General features: G+C 45.0%; 1 protein-coding gene across 1 annotated transcript in view; it reads left to right on the forward strand.

Moving 5' to 3' along the window:
* The first annotated feature begins 406 nt into the window (after window positions 1–406).
* The window catches only part of LOC123508202 (nuclear receptor coactivator 1-like), a 268,334-nt gene continuing 242,358 nt past the window's right edge, over window positions 407–26,382 (forward strand). The window contains exons 1-2 of the mRNA XM_045261734.1: window positions 407–465; window positions 11,775–11,917. Coding sequence (XP_045117669.1) covers window positions 407–465; window positions 11,775–11,917 — 202 coding nt within the window. The remainder of the gene's footprint in view (window positions 466–11,774; window positions 11,918–26,382) is intronic.

The raw sequence follows: 26,382 nt of genomic DNA on the forward strand, positions 1-26,382 counted from the left end.
CAAACCCACGAACCCACAAAACAACAAACCCACGAACCAACAAACCCACGAACCCACGAACCCACAAACCCACGAACCCACAAACCCACGAACCCACGAACCCACGAACCCACGAACCCACGAACCCACGAACCCACGAACCCACAAACCCACGAACCCACGAACCCACGAATCCACGAACCCACGAACCCACAAACCCACAAACCCACGAACCCACGAACCCACAAACCCACAAATCCACAAACCCACGAACCCATGAACCCACGAACCCACAAACCCACGAACCCACGAACCCACGAACCCACGAACCCACGAACCAACGAAGCAGCGAGTGAACCAACTGAACCAAACGAACGAAACCTTGAGTCGAACCGTTCAAGTCGCCCCGCAAAACCCGAGGGGCCGCATGGCAGTGGAAAAATCAACAGTGAAAAACAAAATTACTGGTGTGACTGTCGAGAAAACGTGGGTGCGGATATGAAGCTAATTGTTAGTGGTCTTTACTGCACCATTACTCCTCCCTGACGGCGGCGCTGGTGGTGGTGGTGGTGGTGGTGGTGGGTGGGGGGAGGAAGAGAGGCGGGAACCCAACCCCTCCATTTGTGATTGTGTGTCGTGAGGTGAGTGTCAGGACGCGGCCACTGTGCTTGGGGGAGGAGGAGGAGGAGGAGGAGGAGGAGGAGGAGGAGAGAAGGACAAGGAGAAAAGTGTTTGTTTGACTCGGAAAAGAAATTAGCTTGTACCATTTTTGGGAAGGAGAGAGAGAGAGAGAGAGAGAGAGAGAGAGAGAGAGAGAGAGAGAGAGAGAGAGAGAGAGAGAGAGAGAGAGAGAGGTGTGTTTGGATGGTGCATATCTTCCCTCCTGAGCGTTTAAACGGAAACATTACTTAACATTATCGCGCTATTTGCTTTTTTGTAACATATGCGTCCTCAATTTAGCGCATTACCTCCTTGATTTACGCCCCGCTGAGAGGTGAGAGAGAGATGACTCACCTGTTAATTAACCGAGCCGTGCAGGTGTGAGTGTACGTGTCTGGGAGAACGATGCTGCGATAATATTTTCACCTCTCCCTCCTCCTCCTCCTCCTCCTTTTCCCCTGCCTGCTTCTCTCCTCTCCATCCCTCCCTCCCTCCTTCTCTCCTTCATTCCTCCCTTCACCTTATCCTTCCCTTCATCTCTCTCATACATGTCCTTTCTTTTCTCCTTTCCTCCAGGACATGTCTTCTCTCTATCCGTTCCTCCATCTCTCTCTCTTTCTCTTTCTCCCAGCATTCTCTTTCTCTCTCTCTCTCCATGTCCTTATTTTCATATGTTCTTCCCTTGTTCCTCTCTCCGCAGGTGTTCGTTCTTCTCTCCCTCACGGCTCTCCCTTTATCAGTCCATCCTAACCGGTTTGTCTGTGTTATTTACCTTCCCTCCTTCAGCCTCCTGGTCCATCTATCAATTCCTCTGTCTGGTATCGTAATAACTGCCTTTCGCATTTGTCTTCCGCCTCTGTAACGTGTTTAACTAATTCACAGTTGTATTCGTGATGGATAACGTCACATCTCTCACTATTAACACAAGGTAATGGACGCCAGGTGAGCTGAGGTGGAAGACACACACACACCTGGGAGTAATTAAGTGCATGGTAGGTACACGTTTCATTGGAGTTCTCAGTCTTAAAAAGGATTTATTCATTTTTTATTGCATTTTTATTTTTTATTTTGTAATGGTAAGTTTTATGTTTAAAGGAGGTGTGTTTGTGTGTCTCGTGTGTGTGTGTGTGTGTGTGTGTGTGTGTGTGTGTGTGTGTGTGTGTGTGTGTGTGTGTGTGTGTTATGATATTCAACTTTTAAACGATTTCACGCATAAACATAAACAAATATAAAGGAAAAAATACAGTTTATTGATTGATATGAACATTTTAAACCATTACTTTTCTTCTTCTACTGTTCACATTTTCAAGTTCAGTAGTTTAGAGACTATTTTACTGGAAAAGCCTCATGATTTTTTACTAAGAAGTTAAGAAAAGTGATAAAAAGATTCTCTCTCTCTCTCTCTCTCTCTCTCTCTCTCTCTCTCTCTCTCTCTCTCTCTCTCTCTCTCTCTCTCTCTCTCTCTCTCTCTCTCTCTCTCTCTCTCTCTCTCTCTCTCTCTCTCTCTCTCTCTCTCTCTCTCTCCCATGATTAAGCTACTCACAGATTCAGACACCACCCTTGTTCCACTTACACGGGCGGAACGGAGGGAGGGCGAGGGGAAGGAAAGGAAGGAACACTGAGGGAACACTGAAAAATCACTCAATCTTGCCTCATTCACCTCCTCCTTTTCATTTCTCATTTCTTTATAGTCCAAATTTAACCTGAATTTCACTTCTCTTTGTTTTATCTGTTTTTATTTTATTTTCTATGTTTTTTTTTTTCTTTTCTTTTCTTTTTTGCTTACGGAAATCAAAGTGAAAGAAATCAAGGTTAGGTTAGGTTAGTTTAGGTTGAGTTGGATTAGGTTAGGTTGGGTTAGGTTAGGTTAAGTTTGGTTAGGTTTGGGTTAGGTTTGGTTAGGTTAGGTTAGGTTAGGTTTGGTTAGGTTAGGTTAAGTTAGATTAGGTTGGGTTAGGTTAGGTTAGGTTAGGTTGATCTCTTAACTCTCAGGATTAATAATAAAAACAGATGAAAGGAATTTGATAAACTTGCAAAAAAAAAAAGAAAAGAAAATCAAGAAAAGTATGTGAGAGAATGGCTTAGTAATAACAGAGAGAGAGAGAGAGAGAGAGAGAGAGAGAGAGAGAGAGAGAGAGAGAGAGAGAGAGAGTCAAGGTCATGCAACTTATAATACCTGAAAGAGAAAAAAAAAAGACTTACGTTGTGCAATATGTTAGTGTGGCTTTTTCCTTCCTTGTTTGTGGCTTCTTCTTCTCTTTATTGGTGTTCTTCCTCCTCCTCCTCCTCCTCCTCCTCCTCCTCCTCCTCCTCCTCCTCCTCGCATTATACTACTGCAGCTTTATTTTTTCTTACTTTATATTTATGACTCTTTCACATCCTCCTCCTCCTTCCTCCTCCTCCTCCTCCTCCTCCTCCTCCTCTTTATGTCATGCTATCCTAACTCTCTCAGTATAATCCCTACAGCCAACATAATAAGGACCAACAAATCTGCAGCCGTGTGTTCTTTCCTCCTCCTCCTCCTCCTCCTCCTCCTCCTCCTCCTCCTCCTCCTCCTCCGCGCCACGCCCCCCCCCTTTCAGCGCCAACAATAAGGGAGTAAGTTGGATTCACAGGGAAAATTGGGCAGTGTAATTACCAATGAATTTTTAATGGGTATTCCAGTGAGGCAGGCTCTCTCTCTCTCTCTCTCTCTCTTGGTTTTTTCCTCCCTATCTTCTCTTCCTCTTCCTTCTTTTATTCCCTTTTCTCTCTTATTCTCTCTCTTTTCCTTCCTTTTTTCTTCCTTTTCATATTTCCTTCTCTTATTTTCTTCCTATCTTCTCTCTTTCTCTTCTTATCTTTCTCTTTTTCTCCTTTCTCTTTATACGCTCTTTTTTATTTTCTCCTTTCCTTCTAATTTATCTCTCCTCTCCTCTTTCTTCTTTCTCTATGTGTGTGTGTGTGTGTGTGTGTGTGTGTGTGTGTGTGTGTGTGTGTGTGTGTGTGTGTGTGTGTGTGTGTTCTGCTTCCCTCATCTCCTTTTCATTGTCTGTTTCTCTTTTTTTTTCTTTCTCTCCTTATTTTTTTTTCTTTTCGTTTCTCATTTGTTTGATTATTAAGTTATTTAGATTTGATTTCCAGCCGACCTTTTCCTTTCTCAGTCGTTTCTTTGATGTCTCTTATTTTTTCGTCTCTTTTCTCTTTTCATTTCATTCATAATAAATCATCGGTTTCTCCACGCTTGAAATTATTCCATTCCATTTCGTTTCTTTGAGTTTTCTTTTCTCGTTCCACCAATTCCCATAAAGCAGAGAGAGAGAGAGAGAGAGAGAGAGAGAGAGAGAGAGAATGATAAAGGGCAGGGAAGGTAAAAGAATCTCTCTCTCTCTCTCTCTCTCTCTCTCTCTCTCTCTCTCTCTCTCTCTCTCTCTATTCTTCCTTCTCATTTTCCCTCCCAAAGATTTCCTCGTTTCTCTCTCTCCTCCTTCTCCTCCTCCTCCTCCTCGTTGTTCTCCTTCTCCTCTCCTCCTCCTCCTCCTCCTCCTCCTCCTCCCGGCAGACGTGGAAACATTAAAATCCTCGCCTGAAGAAGAAAGGTGAACATCAATCATAAGAATTTGGGGAAGAGGAACCCTAAAGTATAGAGCTGGAGTTGCCCACAAGCCCTCCTCCTCCTCCTCCTCCTCCTCCTCCTCCTCCTCCTCCTCTTCTGCTGCCTCCGCCTCCGCCTCCGCCTCTTCTTCCTCGCAGCAATGTTTTCCTCAATGGTGAAGTGAAGATTCTTGTTTGCTTCTTCGTGAATTACTTCGTGACTGTTTATCTTGACGCTTTGCTCTCTCATTACGACTGTTTTTAAAGGCTTTACTGATCACTAGTTGGGTTCTCAAGAGTGTTGTTTCTATGGATAAGTTAGAAATCTTGTTCATCTGGCAGTAGGATCATAAAAACAACCTTAAAAACATTTATAACTTCAATGGGACTGTTTTTAGAGGCTTTACTGATCACTGGCCGGGTTCACAAGTTTTTTTTTCTGTGGATAATTTAGAAATCTTGTTCATCTGGCACTAGAATCGTGAAAACACCCTTAAAAACACTTGTTACTTAAATGCTATAGTTTTCAGTCTCTACAGATCATTAGCCGGGTTGTCTGTTACTTCTATGGATAATTTAGAAATCTTATTCATCTGGCAGTGGAATCGTAAATACACCTTTAAAAACACTTGTAACTTCAGTGCGACAGTTTTCAGTCTCTACAGATCATTACCCAGGTTTTCAAGAGTGTTTTTTTCTGTAGATAATTTTGAAATCTTATTAATCTAGCACTAGACACGTAAAACCTTCCTTAAAAGCACGAACTTCAATGCAACTGTTTTCAAAGATCATATATTTCACCAGCCAGATTATTTTCTATTGGCAATGTAGAAATCTCCTTAATCTAGCACTAGAACCATGAAAGCACTCTTGTAACTTCACCACGATTGTTTTCAGAGGCCATAGAAATCACCAGCCGAGTTCTCAAGAGTGTTTCTCCTGTTGGAAATCTAGAAACCTTGTCAATCTTCCACTAGAACCGTAAAAACACCTTTGGAAATCAGCGTAACTTAAACTAGAGCCTTCTGAAAATAATAAAGATACGGTGAAGAAGTGTTTCAGAGAGAGAGAGAGAGAGAGAGAGAGAGAGAGAGAGAGAGAGAGAGAGAGAGAGAGAGAGAGAGGGAGGGAGGCAGACTGACTTTTATATGTATAGAGAAGGTTCCTGGAGTCGTGACGGGCTGGCAAAGAGTTTACTTAGTGTTTATTTGAGTTTACCTTCACTGGAGGAGTAATTTTGATCGCCGCCTCAGATCGCGCCCCTGATAATGCAGGCAGGACTCGCTCGCAACCTTTACACATTTAGCGCCGCTCGTCCTGCCCATCACGAACCTGAAAACGCCCGCCATTCCAACTCGTGGGTTCGAAGCTCAGTTGTAAAGGTTCGAGGCTCCGTTGTAAAGGTTTTCTCGCGGTTTTGAGATTTTTTTTTTTGGGGAGGTTTTGCGTGTTTTTGTGTGATTTGGTGTTTTTTTTTGTTTTGTTTTGTTTTATGTGACTTTTTGTGTTTTTAATTGTTTTTTTCTATTGTTTTATTTGTTTCTATTTTTGTTTTCTTCTTTATATTTTTTTTGTGTTTTGGTTTTTATTGGTGTTTATTATTGTATTTTTTATTTTATTTATTTTTTTTTACATTTTGCCTCTTTCATTAATTTCTCCTTTTGTTCTATTTCATTTGATTTCATTTTATTATTTTTACTTATTTCATTTTTTTCGTATGATTTGTTTGCTTACATTTTTTTTTACTTTTTTTTATTTTCCTTAATTCCTCTTTCATGTATAGCGTTACAAAACCTCTCTTCTTCATTCTCTCCCTATTCCTTCCCTTATCTCTCTTACATCATTATCATCATCCCCCATCTGTTCTCTCTCTCTCTCTCTCTCTCTCTCTCTCTCTCTCTCTCTCTCTCTCTCTCTCTCTCTCTCTCTCTCTCTCTCTCTCTCTCTCTCTCTCTCTCTCTCTCTCTCTCTCTCTCTCTCTCTCCTCCCTCATTCATCTTCCTCATCACCCTTCCTCCCCACGCCGCCTCGCTCGCTCCTCACACATTACCAATTCACATACTTGACATCTGCAAAAATTACCTATCCTACTTCCCTCTCTCTCTCTCTCTCTCTCTCTCTCTCTCTCTCTCTCTCTCTCTCTCTCTCTCTCTCTCTCTCTCTCTCTCTCTCTCTCTCTCTCTCTCTCTCTCTCTCTCTCTCTCTCATTGCTCCTTCGCTCCTTTTCTTTATTCTGTCTTTCTCTTCCTTTGCCGTCTCGTTTTCTTTATCTTCTTCCTTCTTGTGTTCATTTATTTCTCTCCTTCTTCTTCCCTTATTTTACTTCTCTCTTTCCTTTTCTATATTTCTTTTCTTCTTTTTCTTCTTATCCCTTTCACTTCTTTCTGTCTTCCTTTATCTCTCTCTCTCTTCCTTCCTCTCTCCTTACTCACTACCCCTTTTCTCTCTTTTTCTGTCTTTCTCTCCTTCCTTTTCCATTTTCACTCCTTTATCTTCTTTCTCCCTATCTTCCTTTATTCCATTCCTCCCATCTTCCTTATCTCTCTCTCCTTCCCTTCCATTGTGCTATTCTTTGTAATCTTCGTAATGCTAATGAGTTTTATATTTTGCGTGAAGAAATCGAGAAATTAAGAAGTGAGAGTGGTCCAGCTGTGTGTGTGTGTGTGTGTGTGTGTGTGTGTGTGTGTGTGATTGATGGAGGCGTGTCATGAGAGCGTGGTCCGGGAGATGAAGGGGCGGACAACACACTCACAACGCCACCGCACTGCCGCCTAAACGATATTCCTAAGACCTTACCAAACCTCTTTATCCCGTCTGCCTTTTTTGGAACTCGCGTGCCTCGAGGCTGGAGGGAGGGAGGGAGAGCTGCGGGGAGGGTAAGACGGGCTAGTGGGTAGGGTAGGAAGGGTCAGGAAGCTCGAGGGCGTACCAGGGAGGGAAGGTAGGAGTAGGAGAGAGAAGGATGAGTTGAACAGACAGTGTGTGAGTTGCTTTGGACGGATCTGCATGTGAATTAGACATTGAATGAGTTTGAGATAAGACGACCCCAAAAAAAGGGACAAAAAAAGCCCTGTATCACTAGAGAGAGAGACTGGGAGGGGGTAGAGGAGAGAGAGAAAAAGAAGGAGGGGAGGATGATAACTCGTCTCAGCTGAAGTCTTAATTTTCTTGGAGATCATTCACAGATGTTTTATATTTACATGTTTACAACCTTATTGCTGGACTGGGCAAGGAGGAACACAAGGGAACACAAAGAAAGATACACCAGCGGATTTTGGAGACTGGAGAAGAGGAAGAGGAGAGGTTTTAGGTGTTGAGGAGGAGGAAGAAGATACACCAGCGGATTTTGAAGACTGGAGAAGAGGAAGAGGAGGAGTTTTAGGTGTTGAGGAGGAGGAGGAAGAAGAGGAGGAGGAATGGTGAGAGAAGTAGCATAAAAAAGAGGAGTGTATTGTCTTATTTATATTGATGGAAATGGCAGCAAGAAGAAGACAAACTCCTGAAAGTGTTGTGAATTTATAACCTGTCGTGTCGTGACGCGTTGTAATAAGGGGACACACACACACACACACACACACACACACACACACACACACACACACACACACACACACACACACACACACACACACACACACACACACACACACACACACACACACACACACACACACACACACACACACACACACACACACACACACACACACACACACACAGGAAGAAATCAAGGTGGTAACTCACAATTTGTTTTATTATTTGACGTGTTAGTTACTTGTCGTTTTTGTTCTTAAGGCTCACCTGTCCTAAATATTACCTGCCTTAAAAATGACCTTTACCGTAAAACTAAATACCTTTAAACTTAACTATCACTCTGAACTTAATCGTACCTTTTATTATTTTTTTTCTGTAACTTCAAAACACAGCACCTTAGGACACACCTGTAATCCGAAATGTACCTGTAATTACCTGAAATCGAATCCCAAACACACTTTCCAAATCTTCAAAGTCACAGGAAAGAGAGCTTATCTGTATCTCAACCTCTGTATCTGCAACTCAACTTTTGTATCTGTAACTCAACCTCTGTATCTGCATTTATTGTGTTTACCTGTATCCACCTGTATCTTTTTTATCTCCTTCAATACTGAAACACACTTTTCACCTTGAGATTTGTGTACGATAAGACCATTTTATTGACATTAGGAAGGGTCTATGGAGTTCAGAGGATTAAGATCGTGAAGACTGTGGCCATTTATCCCTCACATAAGTTTCTGAAGCTGTATAAAACCACGAAATAATAAGCAGAATGAATATGGTAACGTGTCATGGTACTCAAGGGGTTAGAATGATACTTTTCTATTCATTTAAACATGTTTCAAATTTTTTAACTCACTAGAGCTGTATAGATAAAAAAAAAAAAAAACAGTCCTGTAACCTAATCTATTCACCTGCATTAGTCTCAGCGTACCTGTATATGCCTAATTAAACCGCCACGACACCTGACAGATCTTTAAACAAACTGGATCTGTATGTATTAGAAAACTAGCCTATTCTACTCACCTGTAAAAAACTAACTCAATCTTCTCACCTGTACTTATCTTGATTTACCTGTATGTACACAAGTCATTCCTAAAAACACATGGCAGATCTTTAAACTCGCTCGACCTCTGTTAAAAAAAAACTAACTTGCTCTACTAATCTGTAAAAAATTTAAGTCTATTCACTCACCTGTATTTATCTCAGCTTACCTGTATCTGCCTAACTATGTCTAAAAACACCTGATAGATCTTTAAACTCACTGAAACTCCATTAAAAAAAAAAAAAACTAGCATACTCTACTCACCTCTAAAAATTAACTCTATCCACTCACCTGTGTTTACCTCAACTTACCTGTATCTGTCTAACTAATCCCTAAGAAACACCTTACAGAACTTTAAACACACTGGAACTCTATTAATAAAACTAACTTGCTCTGCTCATCTGCAAAAAACTTACTCAATATTCTCAGCTCTGTTTACCTCAGCTTACGTGTAACTGTCTACGTAATTCCTACAAAGACACCTGACAGCTCTTTAAACTCGCTGAAACTGTATGTGTTTAATCTGGCGAGAAGCGGAGGTGGTGTGTCTCTGTGGCGGCAATGGTGAGAGAAAACGAAATAAATAGCAGTGTGCAGCGGTGGCAACATTCCGGTGTAGTGTTTATGTGGTTTAGACCCTTCCTTCGTTTGCAGGCGACGGGGAGCAAGTTGTATGATTATCAGTGCTAATTCGCGTGTTAGGAGCGATTGAGCGGCGGTGATTGTCGGGGAAGTTGCACTGCTTACTTTATTGCCCACTGGCAGGTGAGAAGTGGACGTCACCTGTGTCATTGGTAGGTGTTTGAGTCTTTTTTCTCTCTCTCTCTCTCTCTCTCTCTCTCTCTCTCTCTCTCTCTCTCTCTCTCTCTCTCTCTCTCGTGTGTGTGTGTGTGTGTGTGTGTGTGTGTGTGTGTGTGTGTGTGTGTGTGTGTGTGTGTGTGTGTGTGTGTGTGTGTGTGTGTGTGTGTATTTGACGCGTGCCTATTACACCTAAACTTTACACACACACACACACACACACACACACACACACACACACACACACCACAGCTGACCTCTTCCTTTAATTCCTGGTGGCGTACCTGAGGTCAGAATCCTTCACTGTTTGCCTCTAGAATCAGCTCAAATGGACACTAGCGTATCAACCTTACCTGCTTCACCTCACTCTGTATTTTCAGCTCCGGTGGAATTGAAGGGCCGGGTCTGGATGGTTGGAGCTGACGGAGAGGGGGGAAGGGAGAGGAGGGGTAGTTGATGAGAGGTGGAAGGTGGAGGGAGGGCAGGATAAGAGGGACGGAGGGAGTCAGGATGGGTTACTAGTCTGAAAGATCACTGGAGATAAGACGTACTGCCATTTATTCTTGTTACTCCGTGGGAAATGCAGTTGTGCCTCCTCTTTCTCCTCCTCTTCGTCCTGTTACTCCTCCTCCTCCTCCTCGTGGTCGTCTCTCTTTGTATTTTTAATTATATTGGTCACCGGGGATAAATTAGGGGTAATCTGTGTTCCGCGGGGCCCAAACAGCCGCGCGGTAATCTGCCTCTCTACACTGAAGACATTAGAAGAGCAAGTCCTGAGTTTTCTCCTGAGATGGTTTGAGATCGATGCCTTGTAAGTGATAGTCAATTGCAATTAGCTCGGGTATTTGAAGAAGTTTAATTTGATTTAAGTGTGTGTTTGACCTTCGCCAGTTTTGGAGGATGGGTTGAGTATTCCCACTGATTACAGGCTGGACCGTAGATGTTTAAGATAATTGAGCTTTGAGATGATTGCAATGGAATTTGTCCGTTGTTGCAGCGGCTCAGAAAGGGAGGAGGAGGAGGAGGAGGAGGAGGAGGAGAGGGAGGAGGAGGTATGGCAGAGGAAGGTATAGGGGGATTGGAGGATGAGGAACTGGAGGAGGAGGAGGAGGAGGAGGAGGAGGAGGAGGAGGAGGAGGAGGAGGAGGAGGAGGAGGAGGAGGAGGAGGAGGAGGAGGATGAAAAGGAGGAGGAGGAGGGAATGAAAACGAGAGGGATGGGAAGAATTATCATTAAATCCTGTCTTTGAACTCTCTCTCTCTGTCTCTCTCTCTCTCTCTCTCTCTCTCTCTCTCTCTCTCTCTCTCTCTCTCTCTCTCTCTCTCTCTCTCTCTTTCTCTCGTTAATTACTCGGCCTTGAGAGTTTAGTACGAGAGGAGCAGAGGTGAGCGTGTCTGTCTGTTTATCTGTCTGTTTATCTATCTGTGTACCCATCTGTGTCCGCTTTATCTATCTCTCTATCTGTCTATCTATCTCTCCATCTATCGCTTAGTTTGTTTTTATTTCTGGTTATCTACTTGTGTGTCGTTTTGTTAAGTTTATCTGTCACTTTACTAGTTCATATCTTCTCCTGTCCTTTTATCTGTCTTATGTTCTTTCTGTCTCTACTTAAACTGGCTCATTTATTAGTCCATCTTTTGGTTTTCAGTCTAGCTGTTTGTCGCGTCCCTGTGTAACGTAAACGCTTGTCAGTCTGTCTATTTGTGTATTTGTCTGTCTTTTTTGTATCATTGCCTCGTGGCGTATATAATTGATTTATTTATATATATTATTTATCTATTTTTTATTTATTTATTTGTGTGATTCTTGTCTATTTTTCTATCCTTCTCTCTTCTGTCTCGTCTTCACTTAGTTTATCAATCTGTATCTCTGTATCGCCTCAATGTAACCTATAATATCCTGTCTGTCTAATCCACAGCAGTAAATATACTCAATCTGTCTATTTGTTTATCTGTCTATCTCTGTATCGCGTCTCCACATATTCCACCAATCTGTCTATCCATTTAACCTTTCACTCTGTCTATCCATCTAGTTTTCACGTAATCCACTAATCTGTCTATCCATCTACCTGCCTCGTATCCATTTAATCTACCACTGTCTATCCGTGTATCCGTCCATCTCTGTCTCCACATAATCCACCGTGGGAGAGACAGAGACAGGCCAACTCCTTCCCTTTTCCCATCAGCTCGGCTCAAGACCAGCAGCCGCCTTCCACACGTGCCCTCAGGTTACCTTGCATATTCTTAACCGGCAATCCATCACCGCCTAAGTGTCGAAGGGATGAGCTGAGGATACCGCGGAATGTGTGGCGACGCTGTGCACAGACGGGTACTCAAGGATGCTGACGGAGGGGAGTGTGGGTAGCGAGGAATGGTGATGTGAAGGGAGAGGGAGAGAATGAGGCAGTGAGGAAATGAAATAGTAGTGATCGAGAGAGTGAGGGAATAAAATAAGTGGTGGTGTGAACGGTATGAAGTAAAAAGAATGAGAGAATGAGGCAGTGAGGGGATGAAATGTTAATGAGAACGGTATGAAGACAAGAAGTAAGAGAGTAAAGCAGTGAGACGGTATAAAGTAAAAAAAAAAAAAAAAGAAGAAAGTGATGAAGGAATGAAATGGTGATGATTTGAACGGTATGGAGAGAGAAAGTGAGAGACAGAAGCAGTGAAGGATTAAAATGGTGATTAGAACGATATAAAGACAGAAAGTAAGAGAGAAAAACAGTGAGGTGGTGTGAACTGTATAAGGCAAAAAAGTGAGAGAATGAGAAAGTGAAGGAATGAAATGGTGATGGTATGAACGGAATGAAAGCAAAAAAATGAGAGAGAGAATGAAGCAGTGAGGGAATGAAATGGTATTGAGGTGTAGCAATAAGTGTTTAGTGTTTAGTGGAATGAAGTGGTTTTGTAGACAAGCTTGAATGTGGAGACGAGATAGTGTTGATGTGGAAGAGCTATGTGGAAGAGGGTATAATATGTGTATGGAGCGGAGTGTGGAAGAGATTAAGAATGACTGGAATGTGGAGGCATGAAACAGTATTGATAACCATGTGGAAGGGCTATGGAAGAGGCTGTGAGATGTGTGTGGAGTTGAGTGTGGAAGAGTAAGCATGACTGGAAAGTGGAGGCATGGAACAGTATTGAAAGTCGTGGAAGGGCTATGGAAGGGGCTGTGAGGTGTGTGTGGAGCGTTTAAGAGTGTGGAGGAGCGTGAGCATGGCGGGCAGGAGCGTGGGGCAGCGGGCACGGTGTTGTGGGTCTGGTGGAGGCTGAGGTGATTAATGGACTGGTGTCAGGAAAGCGTGTCTTGGGCAGGGCTGGGCGGACGGGTCGCGCCGCCTCCGTCATCAGCGACCCGACGAGGCGCTCCTGTGTGTGTGTGTGTGTGTGTGTGTGTGTGTGTGTGTGTGTGTGTGTGTGTGTGTGTGTGTGTGAAGTAATTGTCATATTTTTCTTCATTTTGTTTTCGTTTTTTCTTCTCAATTTACTCTTTTCTTCTTCCTCGTTCTCATGTTGTCCCAGTTTCTTTACAGACCAACGCCTCTTCTCTCTCTCACCCAAGAGTCAAGGTACAGCCACTCATCTCTCCCGTTATTCATTCATTGCTAAGGCTTTTACTAATCATTTCAAGACTATTTGCGTGTTTTGGTTCGTTCACTTCAAAGCAGCATAGGAGGAAGAGAAAGAAGAAGAGAAGGAGGAGGAAGAAAAGGAGGGAAAAAGAACAAGAGGAGGAAGAAGAAGGAAGAAAATATGAGAAAGAAAATAAATACACACACATTTATCTACCAATTTCAATCTGTCCATCTTTTCAGAGTCCTTTCACACCTGTCTGCTTACCTCCTCCTCCTCCTCCTCCTCCTCCTCCTCCTCCTCCTCCTCCTCCTCCGCCAGCCAGATCCTCCGTCCCTCCAGCGGGTTCTCGGCGTCTGGCAATGCTGTATAAGGGCAGACAGCCATTAGGGGCAGTGTTTTGCATATTTATAGACTTCAAAGGAGCTGCGAGATGGTCTGGTGGCGGTGGCGGTGGTGGTGGTAGTGGTAGTGGTAGTGGTGGTGGTGATGGTGGTGGTGGTGGTGGTGCTACTGTCGCCCTCCACTAATTAGCCAGGCCTGTCAACTCTCTCTCTCTCTCTCTCTCTCTCTGTTATTGTGTTGCCTTCACCATTTTTCTCAGCCATTCCTCACTTCATCACCACTTCATCATCACTTCACTCTTCAGTCACCATCACTTCACCACATCAAGTCACCATCACTTCACTCCTGCCTCACCATCACCTTTAGCTCCTCATCATTCCTAACGTGATTTTATCTGGAGAGAGAGAGAGAGAGAGAGAGAGAGAGAGAGAGAGAGAGAGAGAGAGAGAGAGAGAGAGAAGGGTCAGTCAGGCCACATCGGAAATAACATTGATTTCTCTCTCTCTCTCTCTCTCTCTAATGGTGGTTTAAGGAGGTAATATAGGTGGTGGTGGTGGTGGTGGTGGTGGTGGTGGTGGTGGTGGTGGTGGTGGTTGTGGTGGTGGTGGTGGTGGTGGTGGTGGTGGTGGTGGTGGTGGTGATGGTGGTGATGGTGAGAATGAAATGTGGTTCTATTCATCATAATCTTGTTCAGGTCACATGTCAACACACACACACACACACACACACACACACACACACACACACACACACACACACACACACACACACACACACAACATGCAAGGTCATTCACGCTCGCATACGCATACACGAACATACAAACACGCACACATCCACGCACACACACACACGCACACACGCAAACAGACAAGAATAAGTCACAGAATCTCACATCCTTTATCATCTTTTCCTTCTTTCCTCTTCTTTTTTATATTATTTTTATCCATTTTTCGTTCCCCTATTTCTTTTTCCTAATATTTTCTTTCCTTCCTATTCTATCCTATCCTATCCCTTTATTTCACTCCTATCAATCATTCCTTTGCATCTTCCTTCCTTCCTTATTGGTTTCTCTATTTTTCTTTTTTCTTCTTCTGCTTCTCTTTCTATCTGTTTTGTTTCTCCTCTCCCTCATTATTCGTTTCATTTTCTCTCTATTTCATTTCTCTCTACCTGCTTTTCTCTACTTTTCTCTTTTCATTCCTGTTCGTTTACTTTTCTCTCTCCCTTTCATTTTTATCTCTATCTGCTTTCTTTTGTTTTTTTATCTTTTTTCTCTATATTTTTTCCTTTTTCTACTTTTCGTTTTCTCTACACATACTTTCCTCTCTCCCTTCTCTTATCTTCTTTCAATTCCTATTCATTTTTTCTATTTTTCCTATATTCTCTCTGTGTTTTTCTCTTTCTACTTTTATCTTCTCTCCTCCCCCTATTCGTTTCCTATTTTCCTACCTTTCCTTTTCTCCACCTTTTCTTTTCTCTACCTTTCTTTTCCCTACCTTTCCTTTTCTCTCCCTTTCCTTTTCTCAACCTTTCCTTTCTCTATCCTCCCTATTCCCTCTCCTTCCTTTTCTCATCCTTTTTTCTCCACCTTTCCTCTTCTCTACATGCTCTCCTCTCCCTTCCCTTCCTTTCCTCCTCCTGTACCACCGGAAGTCTCTGCTAAGAGGTCCCAGCTATTCGGTTTAAAAGGTGATCTCTCTTAGAACAGCAGGAGCAAGAAATAGGAGAGAAAAAGCAGCCTCTGAGGTAAAGAAAACGGCGGAACGTGTCTTAATAGTTACAATCCGGGCGGTATTATTCGCTCTGCTGGTTCGCTTGGAGCTTCGTGAGTCCGAACCTGAAGCACCGAACCGCTGAAACTGTGACGATTTACGATTTAACGCTTTTGCTTCCTGGTGTATTTCGTTTTTTCTTTTTCTTTTTTTACGTTGAAAGTTTTGTAGAAATAGTTTTTTTATTCAAATGTGTACTTATGAATGTTGTTTAACCCCTTCAGTACACCAGGACATGTTTCCATATTCATTCTGCTTACACAGCTTCAGAAATTTACGTGGGGGATTGAAATAGTGAAGAGTCTGGCCATTAATCTTCTGACCTCCATAGACCCTTCCTAATGTCAATAATATGAGCTAATCATACACAAATCTCAAGATAAAAATGTGTCCCAGTGCTGAAGGGGTTAAGAATATATTTTAACCCCTTCATTGCTAGGACATGTTTTCATATTCATTCTGCTTACTATGTGGTGACTTCACTCAGCTTCAGAAAATCATGTCGGTATTAAAATAGTGAAGACTCTGGCCATTAATCTTCTGACCTCTATAGACTCTTAATCTTACCCAAAAACTCAAGGTAAAAATGCCTCCCAATATTGAAGGGATGAAATGCACACTAATGGAATGTATGTCAAATAATAAAGTTCATTTTGTCGTTTCTAAACTATACAAATATTCAAAAGCTCTATGCAAAATACTGTTCCTACTTTCTACGTTAATATCTATGCTCTACCCCTTCAGGACCATGACGCGTTTCCATATTCACTTTGCTTACTATTTGACGATTTTACACACCTTCAGAAATTTATGTTGGGAATTAGAATAGTGAAGACTCTGGCCATTATTAACCTTCCGACCTCTATAGACCTTTCCTAATGTCAATAAAATCATCTAATCACACCAAAATATTCACGACAAAAACACGATCCAGAACTGAAGGGGTAAAATTAGATACAGTAAAGGAGAAAGCAAAAACTATAGAAAAGAAAAGAAAAAAGAGGGGAAAATAGGAAAGTTACTCTACTCTTCAGCGTGACAGTGAGGGGAAAAGATGCCAATAAGACTGTGAGGGAAGGCTGGGATTGGGAGAGGAGAAGGAGGAGGGATATGAGTTGATGGGAGTGTAATGAGAGGGAGAGGGAAGGATAGATGGGAGTATGATGAGGGGAATGGGGGAGTAGTTAGGAGTGTGGTGAAGGGGAAGAGGAAGGGGAGTAGATGGGAGAATGATGAGGGGAAGAGAGAGGGGAGTAGTTGGGAGTGTGATGAGAGGGAGAGGAGTAGGTGGGAATGGGATGCGAGGGAGGGGAAATAGATGGGAGTGTGGTGAGGGGGAGAGGGGAGAGAAGGAGAGGGGAGTGTGATGAGGGGAACGCATCCTCTTCCTCCTTCTGACAGGGAAAGGAGCTTATGCATGGAAGGTTAATTAAACAAAGGGAGGAGGGAGTGAAGGGGGAACTAAGCTCTCTCTCTCTCTCTCTCTCTCTCTCTCTCTCTCTCTCTCTCTCTCTCTCTCTCTCTCTCTCTCTGTCTCTTTTTATAGTTTTATCTTCATTTTTTTCATTAACGAGTTTTTTATTTTGCTTTTTTAACGAGATCAGTTTTTTAATGTCTTTATTGAAAAATGGAAGAGGATTAAGTACAAAAAAAAACAAGAAAAATCAATAAAATGCTTTCTTAATTTGTCTTCTCCCTAAAAATATTAATCTGGAAAGGAACTGAGAGAGAGAGAGAGAGAGAGAGAGAGAGAGAGAGAGAGAGAGAGAGAGAGAGAGAGAGAGAGAAATAATGAATGCACGAGTAATTGGATACACATTTTAAACAAAGCGAGGGAGATAAAGACACAACAGGAAGCCACGTGAAACTTGAAACTATAAATAATTAAAGAGAATAAATTATGATAAAGAGGAAGAAGAAAAAAAAAGAAAAAGTAATCAAGTCAGTTGGAGATAGAACTTACTCCTCCTCCTCCTCCTCCTCCTCCTCCTCCTCCTCCTCCTCCTCCTTCTTCAGTGCCTTCTACAGGAGGTGATGTGTATATATAAACATAGTCATCTTCTTCGTAGGAAATCTTAATATCAGGGAACAGAACGAGTATCCCTTTTCTTCTTCTTCTTCCTCCTCCTCCTCCTCCTCCTCCTCCTCCTCCTCCTCTTTTCCCTCCAGCAGTTATCGTAATCTTCAAATCAGCAAACGGGGTCTTTCTGTCAAGCTCCTGTGTGTGTGTGTGTGTGTGTGTGTGTGTGTGTGTGTGTGTGTGTGTGTGTGTGTGTGTGTGTATTTACATGACTGCCTGCCTTTGTTTATCGTTAATTTATGCATTAATGTTTGCAAGTATTCAACACACACACACACAAACACACACACACACACACACACACACACACACACACACACACACACACACACACACACACACACACACACACACACCTGCCGTCCCGCAACACAGGTAGCGGAAACAAGGGTCGATAACTGCTCTCTATATAAACACACCCCTTTGCTCCACTCCTCCCCATCAACATGCAGAGGCAGACGCAGCGTGGCAGTACAACGGACGATCACTAATTACCGTGTCTTGGGCCCGCCTCGCAAAAAGTGGCTCCCCTCCAAGTCCTATTTGCACAGTAGCTGACACTGCGCCGCTTGTTTTGTATTCAACTTGATTTTATTACCGGCCCAACTACGGTGTTTGGGAGTACATTATTGTCCGCCCGTGGGATTCAAGAGGCGAGGCAGGACGACTGGTAGGAGATTCAAGCTTAGACATGGAATCGAACCGCCCTTATGTAGGTAAAGATACAGGCTGGATGCTAAGTGATGACTGCAAAGGATGAGGCTAAATGTTAATCAGCAGGTGAGGGGTGTGGAGGGCAGGTGAGCTGGGGTAAGAAGGCAAGGAACGGGGGTAATGATGCACCTTTGCTTACCTGGTGGAGGAAGAAGGTTCAGTCGCCAGCCACGAGAGGGCAGTAGTGTTTCGTCTCAGTGGTTTTAGGTGGAGTCTGTCAGAGTAGGATGAAAGAAAATGAGATAGAGAAAGAATAAGTGAAGGAATGTTAGGGTAAAGAAGTTTCTCCACTGTGAAGTTTTGAGAGGAGAGGAGGTAGGTAGGAGATGCGGTGCTGACGAAAGAGGAGGAGGAAAGGAGGAGGAGCAGAAGTTGGAGGGAAAAATAAAATGGTGTTGGAAAGCATGAGGTGTGATAAGCAGCAGTAAATCATTAGCGTCAAGGACAGAGAGGGAAGGGAAAATGTTGTCTATCATATCCCTCTTCCATTACAATTCCTCACTGCTTTCCTCCCCCCTTACACACACACACACAAACACACACACATACACATCAAGACTCCCTTAACTGTTATGCAGCATCTCATATAATTGATAAAACTTGATTCCATTGATCAGGAAGAAGCACAGGTTTAGAGAGAACTTTGATGCCGGGTAAGCTGAGTTCCTCGTCAGGGAGGCTGGCACTTAGCGTCCAATCATATTAAGAGAGTCTGCAATCACGCGGCTGTTACCCCTGCAGACCCCAATAAAGAACTCTGACCAGTGAATTTATGGAGGTGGTGAGATAAGGCGGCCAGAGGGGCTGAGCTGAGGCAGGGAGGAAGGGAGGGACGCATCAGTGGGGGAGGGGGAAGGAGTAAGTGAAGCAGGATTTAACTGGGAGAGAAGCGGGCTGTGTAGGTGACTTGAGAAAGGAGAGAGAGGGAGAGTAATACAGGATCCAGGTTAGTAAGAGGAAGACTGAAGAGGACAAGGAGGACAAGGAGGGAAGAAGAAGGAAGACACGAGTTTCAATTTGATGGAGGAGGAAGAGGAGTAAGAGAAAAGAGGAAGGAAGAGAGTGAAAGATACACATGAATTGAGGTAAGGAAGAGAAAAGATGAACACAAGCACAAGAAGGGAATGAGAAGAAGGCGGGCACGAATTCCATTTACCGGATGAAGGGAAACGACGAAGAAAACCATGTAACTTTGCACTTCAGAAAAGACCGCACCGTGAACTCAAAAGGGCCCATCCTGCCGCGTCCTGCCGAGTCCTGCCGCGTCCTACACCTCAGCGTGACTCTGGGCAGTGTCGAACATAACCTGGGATGCCCCGACACGATTTGGCGGGGTCTTGCATGGGTGTCTTCCTCTCCTTCCCACCACACGACTTGGCAGGGAAGAGTTGCTGGGGGTGTGTGTAGGGGGTTGCCATCTCTATTAACCTCCCCCTCTTCTTACGACTTGGCAGGGGTTAGTGAGGTTTGGTGGGGTGTGTGGGTGGGTTGTCTTCTCTATTAATCTCTCTCTCTCTCTTCCTTCCCCTCTTTCCTTCCTCTTTACGATTTGGCAGGGGTTAGTGAGGTTTTCTTAGGGTGTGCGTGTGGGGTGTCGTCTTTTCTACCAATCTTTTCTCTCTCTCTCTCTCTCTCTCTCTCTCTCTCTCTCTCTCTCTCTCTCTCTCTCTCTCTCTCTCTCTCTCTCTCTCTCTCTCTCTCTCTCTCTCTCTCTCTCTCTCTCTCTCTCTCTCTCTCTCTCTCTCTCTCTCTCTCTCTCTCTCTGTTTCTATTTCTGTTTCTGTATCTGTCTCTGTTTCTGTCTCTGTGTCTGCCTGTCTGTCTGTCTGTGTCTGTGTCTGTCTGTCTGTCTATCTGCCTGCCTGTCTGTTAGTCTGTCTGTCTCTCTCTCTCTCTCTCTCTCTCTCTCTCTCTCTCTCTCTCTCTCTCTCTCTCTCTCTCAGGCCACGATCCGGCGGCTGCAATGCTGTATTGGTTCAGACACGACTCGGTAATTACGTGTGGCGGGCGGCGGAGGAGGGACTCAAGATCTTGCGCAATAATTAATCGGGTTCAGTTGAGTTCGATGGAGGTGATTCTATTTTTGCGCCTCCGCCTTTCGAGTCTGTTAAAATAATTGTCCCAGGAAATGTATTTTTCTATGTATATATATATATTTTTTTTCTTTTTCTTCTTCTCTCTCTCTCTCTCTCTCTTTCTCTCTTTCTCTCTCCATCTTTCTCTTTCACCTGTTATTATTCTTCGCAGGTAATGGACAATGTAAAAGGGAATTAAAGTTTGTCGAGAAAATGGCCTGGAATGTTTTGAGTTGGTCGTGGTGGTCGTGGTGATGCTGGTGGTGGTGGTGGTGGTGGTGGTGGTCGTCGTCGTGGTGGTGATGGTGGAACAAAAATGAAATAAAAGGAACAGAAGAAGAGAAAGAGAGAACAGAGTTAAGGTGCATCGAGGATAAAGGAAGCATGGAAAGAGAAGATTGATAAAGATAGGAAGGAAGAAATGAAGGATAAGGGAAGAGGAAAAGAACAGAGAAAAGAGAAAAGAACACAGAGGAGAAAGGAAGCATGGAAAGAGAAGACTAATAAAGAAAGGAGGAAGGATTGAGAGAGATAAGGAAAGAGAAAAAAGAGAACATAACTAGAAAGAGAAGATTAATAAATGAAGGAAGGAAGAAAATTAGAGATAAATGAAGAAGAACATAGAACAGAGAAAAGAGAAAAGAGCAGAGAGGATGAATGAACCATGGAAAGAGAAGATTAATAAAGGAAGGAGGAAGAAATGAAGAGGAACAGAGTATTTATAGAATCATTGACTTATGTTCCGATTGAATGTATTGATCTGGTAGAGAGAAGCCTCGCCCTCTGTCTGTCTGTGTGTCTGTTTGTCTATCTGTCTTTCTGTCTGTCTCTCTCTGTCTGTCTGTCCATTTCTGTCTGTCTATTTCTGTTTGTCTGTCTATTTGCTTGTCTGTCTCTCTGTCTGTCTGTCAGTTTGTTTGTCTCTGTCTCTGTCTTTCTGTATCTCTCTCTCTCTCTCTCTCTCTCTCTCTCTCTCTCTCTCTCTCTCTCTCTCTCTCTCTCTCTCTCTCTCTCTCTCTCTCTCTCTCTCTCTCTCTCTCTCTCTCTCTCTCTCTCTCTCTCTCTTTTTTTTTTTTTTTTTATTTAAACAAAACTTAATACAAAGGAACATGTACCCAAAGGCGCACTGTCGTGTGCTACCTATTCTAAGGGTACTACAATCTATTTCTCTACAATATTTACAAGACTTAAAAATAGATAATATACAAGATGGTCAGCATGTAAATGGAGCACTATTCGTTTCACTTCACTAGCACTATTCACGCACTGCACTACACTGAGTGTCACGTCACAAAGAGTGTCAGAGGAGTTGGCAGTGTCTGTCTCCACTTATGTGCCATCAGTTTGACACTGTGAGTGTTCATCTCCTGGACGTGAGGCACCGCGGCCGTGAACAAGTTCCACATCCTGGAGACGCGTCCTGCGAAGGTGCGTTGATGCTGACACCCGTGGGATCGCGGCACCTCTACGGCGTCACCACCATTGAGCACCGTTCTCGTGCTCCGTGCGGTGACTCTTAGAGGATGACGCAGCCCTGCCAGATGTGGCACTCTTTGCACCTGTGCCTTATGGAACACTACGATCGCCGCCACGTCTCTGCGGTGTTCCAGTGAATCAAGGGGACGCTCAGGCTCTGGGTGAGGTGGTAGTGCAGCATCTACTAGCCGTATGGCGCGGCGTTGGATGCTGTCCAGTCTCCTTCTGTGTGTGGCGGCACAGGACATCCAGGAGAGAGCTGCGTATTCAAGGTGGGGCCGCACCTGTGCCTTGTACAGCAGCAGTCTCCCCTTCCTGTCGAGGAAACTGGCGATCCTTCTGAGAGCGGAGATCCTGTGAGAGGCTTTCTTGGCAATGGTTTTGACATGCCTGTCAAACCTCAGCCCTCGATCCACCTCCACTCCAAGTATCTTGACGTCATCTTGGAGTGGGAGAGCAGCAGCGCCAAAGACAACTTTCCTGCCATTGCTGCCATGGCGGCTGGGGACCGAGAGACAACCATTGCTTGTGTCTTCTCCGGCGCGAATGTCACTTGCCAGCGAGCACCCCACTCCTTTATCACTCGTAGCTGCTGATTGATGGCCTCAGCAGCCCGCCCACTGTCCTGGCGTGGATAGGTATAGGAGAGGGTGCAGTCATCAGCATAGGCCATGACTCCTGGCAGTAGCTGGAGAAGATCATCCACGTAGATATTCCACAGGAGTGGGCCAAGAATTGAACCCTGTGGCACTGATGCCTCCACAGGCAGGGACTCAGATGTTTGCCCGTTGACAACCACCTTGAGGCTTCTGTCCTGCAGGTAATTTCCCAAGAGTCGTAGCAAGCCACCCTGGATGCCTTTAGCACGAAGCTTTTCTAGTAATCCGTTGTGCCATACTTTATCAAAAGCTCCTGCTATGTCCAAAGCAACCACTATAGTGTCCTTGCCGTCGTCGAGGGCGTCCTGCCAATGCCTGGTGAGAAGCATCATTAGGTCGGAGGTTGACCTTCCAGGTCTGAACCCAAACTGTTGGTCTGAGAGGAGGGCATTGTCCTTGAGATGGCTACACACCACCTCTGCCACGACCCTCTCAAACACTTTACCCACCACTGACAACAGGGATATGGGTCTGTAGTTTTTGGGTCCGTCCTGGAGCTTTTTGTGTGCAGGAACTACTCGAGCCTCCTTCCACACTGAAGGCCAGACGTTTTCCCGTACACAAGTTGTGAAGACTTGGGTGAGAGGGGCAGCCAGTTCCTGGGAGCATCGCTTCAGCAGGTGCGGGCTGATGTCATCAGGGCCGGTGGCTTTCTGTGTGTCCAGCCCCCGCAATAATCGCTTCACCTGCTGATGCGTCACCTCCACCATGGTGACAGTCTTCTCACATTGCTGGACCAGCTGAGGCGGTGGCTGCTGTGGATTCCCGACCTTCATTTTTCCAGCAAACAAGGAAGCCAGCAACTGTGCCCTCTCCTTACTGCTGGTGGCGACAGTACCGTCCTGCTTGCTGAGGGGAGGGATGGATTCTTGGTGGCCAGTTCCTTGTTTGTCCTTAACAAGAGACCACCAAGTTTTGTTTCCTACGCCAGTGCCACACAGTTTCCGGCGCAGGCTTTCCTCCCACTTTTTTAAGGCCCACTTGCTGGTTACCACCATCCTCCTGCATGCAGCCCTGTGCAGGTCCTTGTTGCGCCGAGTCGGGTTCCTCTTGTAGCGGAGCCAGGCAGCATACTTTGCCTCGGCAGCAACACGGCAACGGTAGCCAAACCATGGCTGATCCGTCGATCTGGTGGTGTATTCCCTGTGTGGGACGTGGCGTCTCTGGAGGGCGAGAAGGTGAGAGGTGAGTGCAAGTGCTTCACTCTCTGCTCCTCCCTGTAGCAGAGTGGCCCATGGGGTGTGGGTCAGGTCGCGGCGCAGGGAAGCCCAGTCTGCTTTGTTCCACAGCCAGATGGTGCGGGTGGTGGCCTCGTCCTGAGCCACGCCCACTTCCAGCTGTGTCAGTACAGCGTGATGGTCAGAGCTGCCCACGAGCCCCAGCTGATGACACTGAAGCTTGTCTTCCTGGTAGTCTGAGATGACAGGGTCTAATGTCCCTCCTCGTTCATGTGTGGGGAAGGTGACATGATCTGTCAGACCCTGCACCTCCAGGAGATTCTCGTAGGCGTCTCTTTCCAGGTGGTGATTGAGATCCCCCACAATCAGCACGTGGCTGCAGCTGTGTGCCATCATCAGGTTGTCTCTCTCTCTCTCTCTCTCTCTCTCTCTCTCTCTCTCTCTCTCTCTCTCTCTCTCTCTCTCTCTCTCTCTCTCTCTCTCTCTCTCTCTTTAGTAGTAGTAGTAGTGGTAGTAGTAATAATAGTAGTAGTGGTGGTGGTGGTGGTGGTGGTGGTGGTGGTGATAATTTTCTAGTGTGTCAATGTACTCCAATCAACACGGGGGGTGAACGTGACTCACACACACACACACACACACACACACACACACACACACACACACACACACACACACACACACACACACAGCACCCTCATCATCCATCCGTATCTCCGTCGCGATAATATCCCTAAATGCGGTAATAAACAGCGAACATCCGGACGCTGGCGGGGACCCGGAGACCGCAGGGCAGCCGTCCGGAGCGATGCGATGGGTCCAGGCGCCGAACCTGTCCCACCCACACCTGGCGAGGGGAGTGGGAGGGAATAGGGGGGGAGCTGAGAGGGAAGAGGGAAGGGGAATGATGGTGGGAGAGAGAGGGAGAAAGAAAGTGTTGTGATTGTGTAGTTTTTTTCTTTTTTTCTTCTTTTTTTTTCTTCGTGTTCTTGTTCTTGTTTGTGAGTGTGGGAGAGCTTTTGGGAGAGTAAAGGAGAGGAATAGGAGTATCAATCGTGTATTTTTATATGTATTCTCTCCCGTTTTTCTTGTCCTTGCTTTGGGAATGGATGAGAAAGAGAGAGAGAGAAGAGAGAGAGACAGAGAGAAAAGAGTGAAGTGAACGGAAGAGACAAAGAAGAAAAAAACAGGAAAAGGAAAATAATAGCAGTACTCTGATTTCATACTTAACTTCCTTGAGCATTTTTTCTTTATTGCTTCTTTTCTTGTTCTTCAGTTTGTTTGATGTGTTATTCGTGTTAATTGTGTTATTCGTGTTATTCGTGTTAGTCGTGTTAGTCGTGTTAGTCGTGATAGTCGTGATATTCATCGTCTGGTTTCGCCGCGGTGATTGTACATAATTCACCAGTGTTATTACTGTCATTGGCGAGGAGGAGGAGGAGGAGGAGGAGGAGAAGATGAGGAGGAGGAGGAGGAGGAGGAGGAGGAGGAGGAGGAGGAGGAGGAGGAGGAGGAGGAGGAGGAGGAGGAGGAGGAGGAGGAGGAACGGAACGAGGACGACTAGGAGGAGGAGGAGGAGGAGGAGGAGGAGGAGGAGGAGGAGGAGGAGGAGGAGGAGGAGAAGGAAGAGGAACGGAACGAGGACGACTAGGAGGATGAGGAGGAGGTAGATACGTAAGACACCCACCCACACACACACACACACACACACACACACACACACACACACACACACACACACACACACACACACACACCAATACAAGCAGATAAACAGCCAATTCATTCACCACACACTACATCACAAAAACAAACCCCAGTAACAAACACGAGAAAAACACAAAACAAAAAAGCAAGAAGAAAAATAAAACACTAAACCATCACAGCCTCACCACCCCACCACCTCACCACATCAAAACACCGTTCGAAACACACCAGCTTTCCTCAATGTATCTCCTTCCATCACGACCACAAAGGCAGGCAGTAAGGGAAGCGAGGGCCACATAAACCCTTCGTTAATTAAAGTTTTCTGGCAGGGAGAACTACTGCGGGTGAGGAGAAGGGTTGGGCTCGGGGTCCATTGAGGTTCCCGGGGCATCCATCACTCTTAGACAAGCCAGAGATACGAGAACAGTGAGAAGGGGCGGGGGATTTTTCAGTGCGCGTGTTTTAGCCTAGTGTAGTGTTGCCTTGTTCATTCTTGCTTCAGTCTTGCTCCTTACCTGTGTTTTCTCCATCTTTCTCTGTCTCTCCCTTTTCTCTCTTTGTCTTTTTCTGAGCTTCTCCCTGTCTCTCTTTGTCTTTCCTACTCTCCCTGTTTCTCTCTCTCTCTCTCTCTCCCCCTGTATTTCCCTGTCTCTCCCTGTCATTCCCTTCCTCTCTCTTCCTCTCCATCTCTTGTTGTGTCTCTTTCTGTCTCTTCCTGTCTTTTTCTGTCTTTCCCTTTCTCTCCCTGCCTCTCCCTGTCTTTCACTGTCTCTCCGCCACTCCCTGCCTCTTCTTGTCTTTCCCAGTCTTTCCCTGTCTCTCTCTACCTCTCCTTGTTTCTCCCTGTCTCTTCCTGCCTCTTCCTCACTCCCTGTCTCTCTCACTCTCTGCCTCTTCCTCCCTGTCTCTATCTCTCTTACTTCACTCCTACTCCCCTTACCTATACCCTCCCATGTCCCACACCTCACCTCGTCACCCCTCACCCTTTTTCTCTCTTCTCCCTTCACTTCCCTCCTCCTGTCTCTCTCCCCCGCAGCCCTCCACCTCCTCCCCTTCACACCTCCGCCTCCTAACTCATCCGTCCTCGCCGTCAGAAGCGTAAATTTGTTCGAAGAGAGAAGCTTTCAATCAAGTGGAAATTAGTGACTGTGAAAATCGAGCTGAGATAAGATAGATTTGCCAATAGATAAGGTGGTGGTGGTGGTGGTGGTGGTG

Source organism: Portunus trituberculatus, chromosome 24 (assembly GCF_017591435.1).
Source record: "Portunus trituberculatus isolate SZX2019 chromosome 24, ASM1759143v1, whole genome shotgun sequence".
Taxonomy (NCBI): Eukaryota; Metazoa; Arthropoda; class Malacostraca; order Decapoda; family Portunidae; genus Portunus; species Portunus trituberculatus.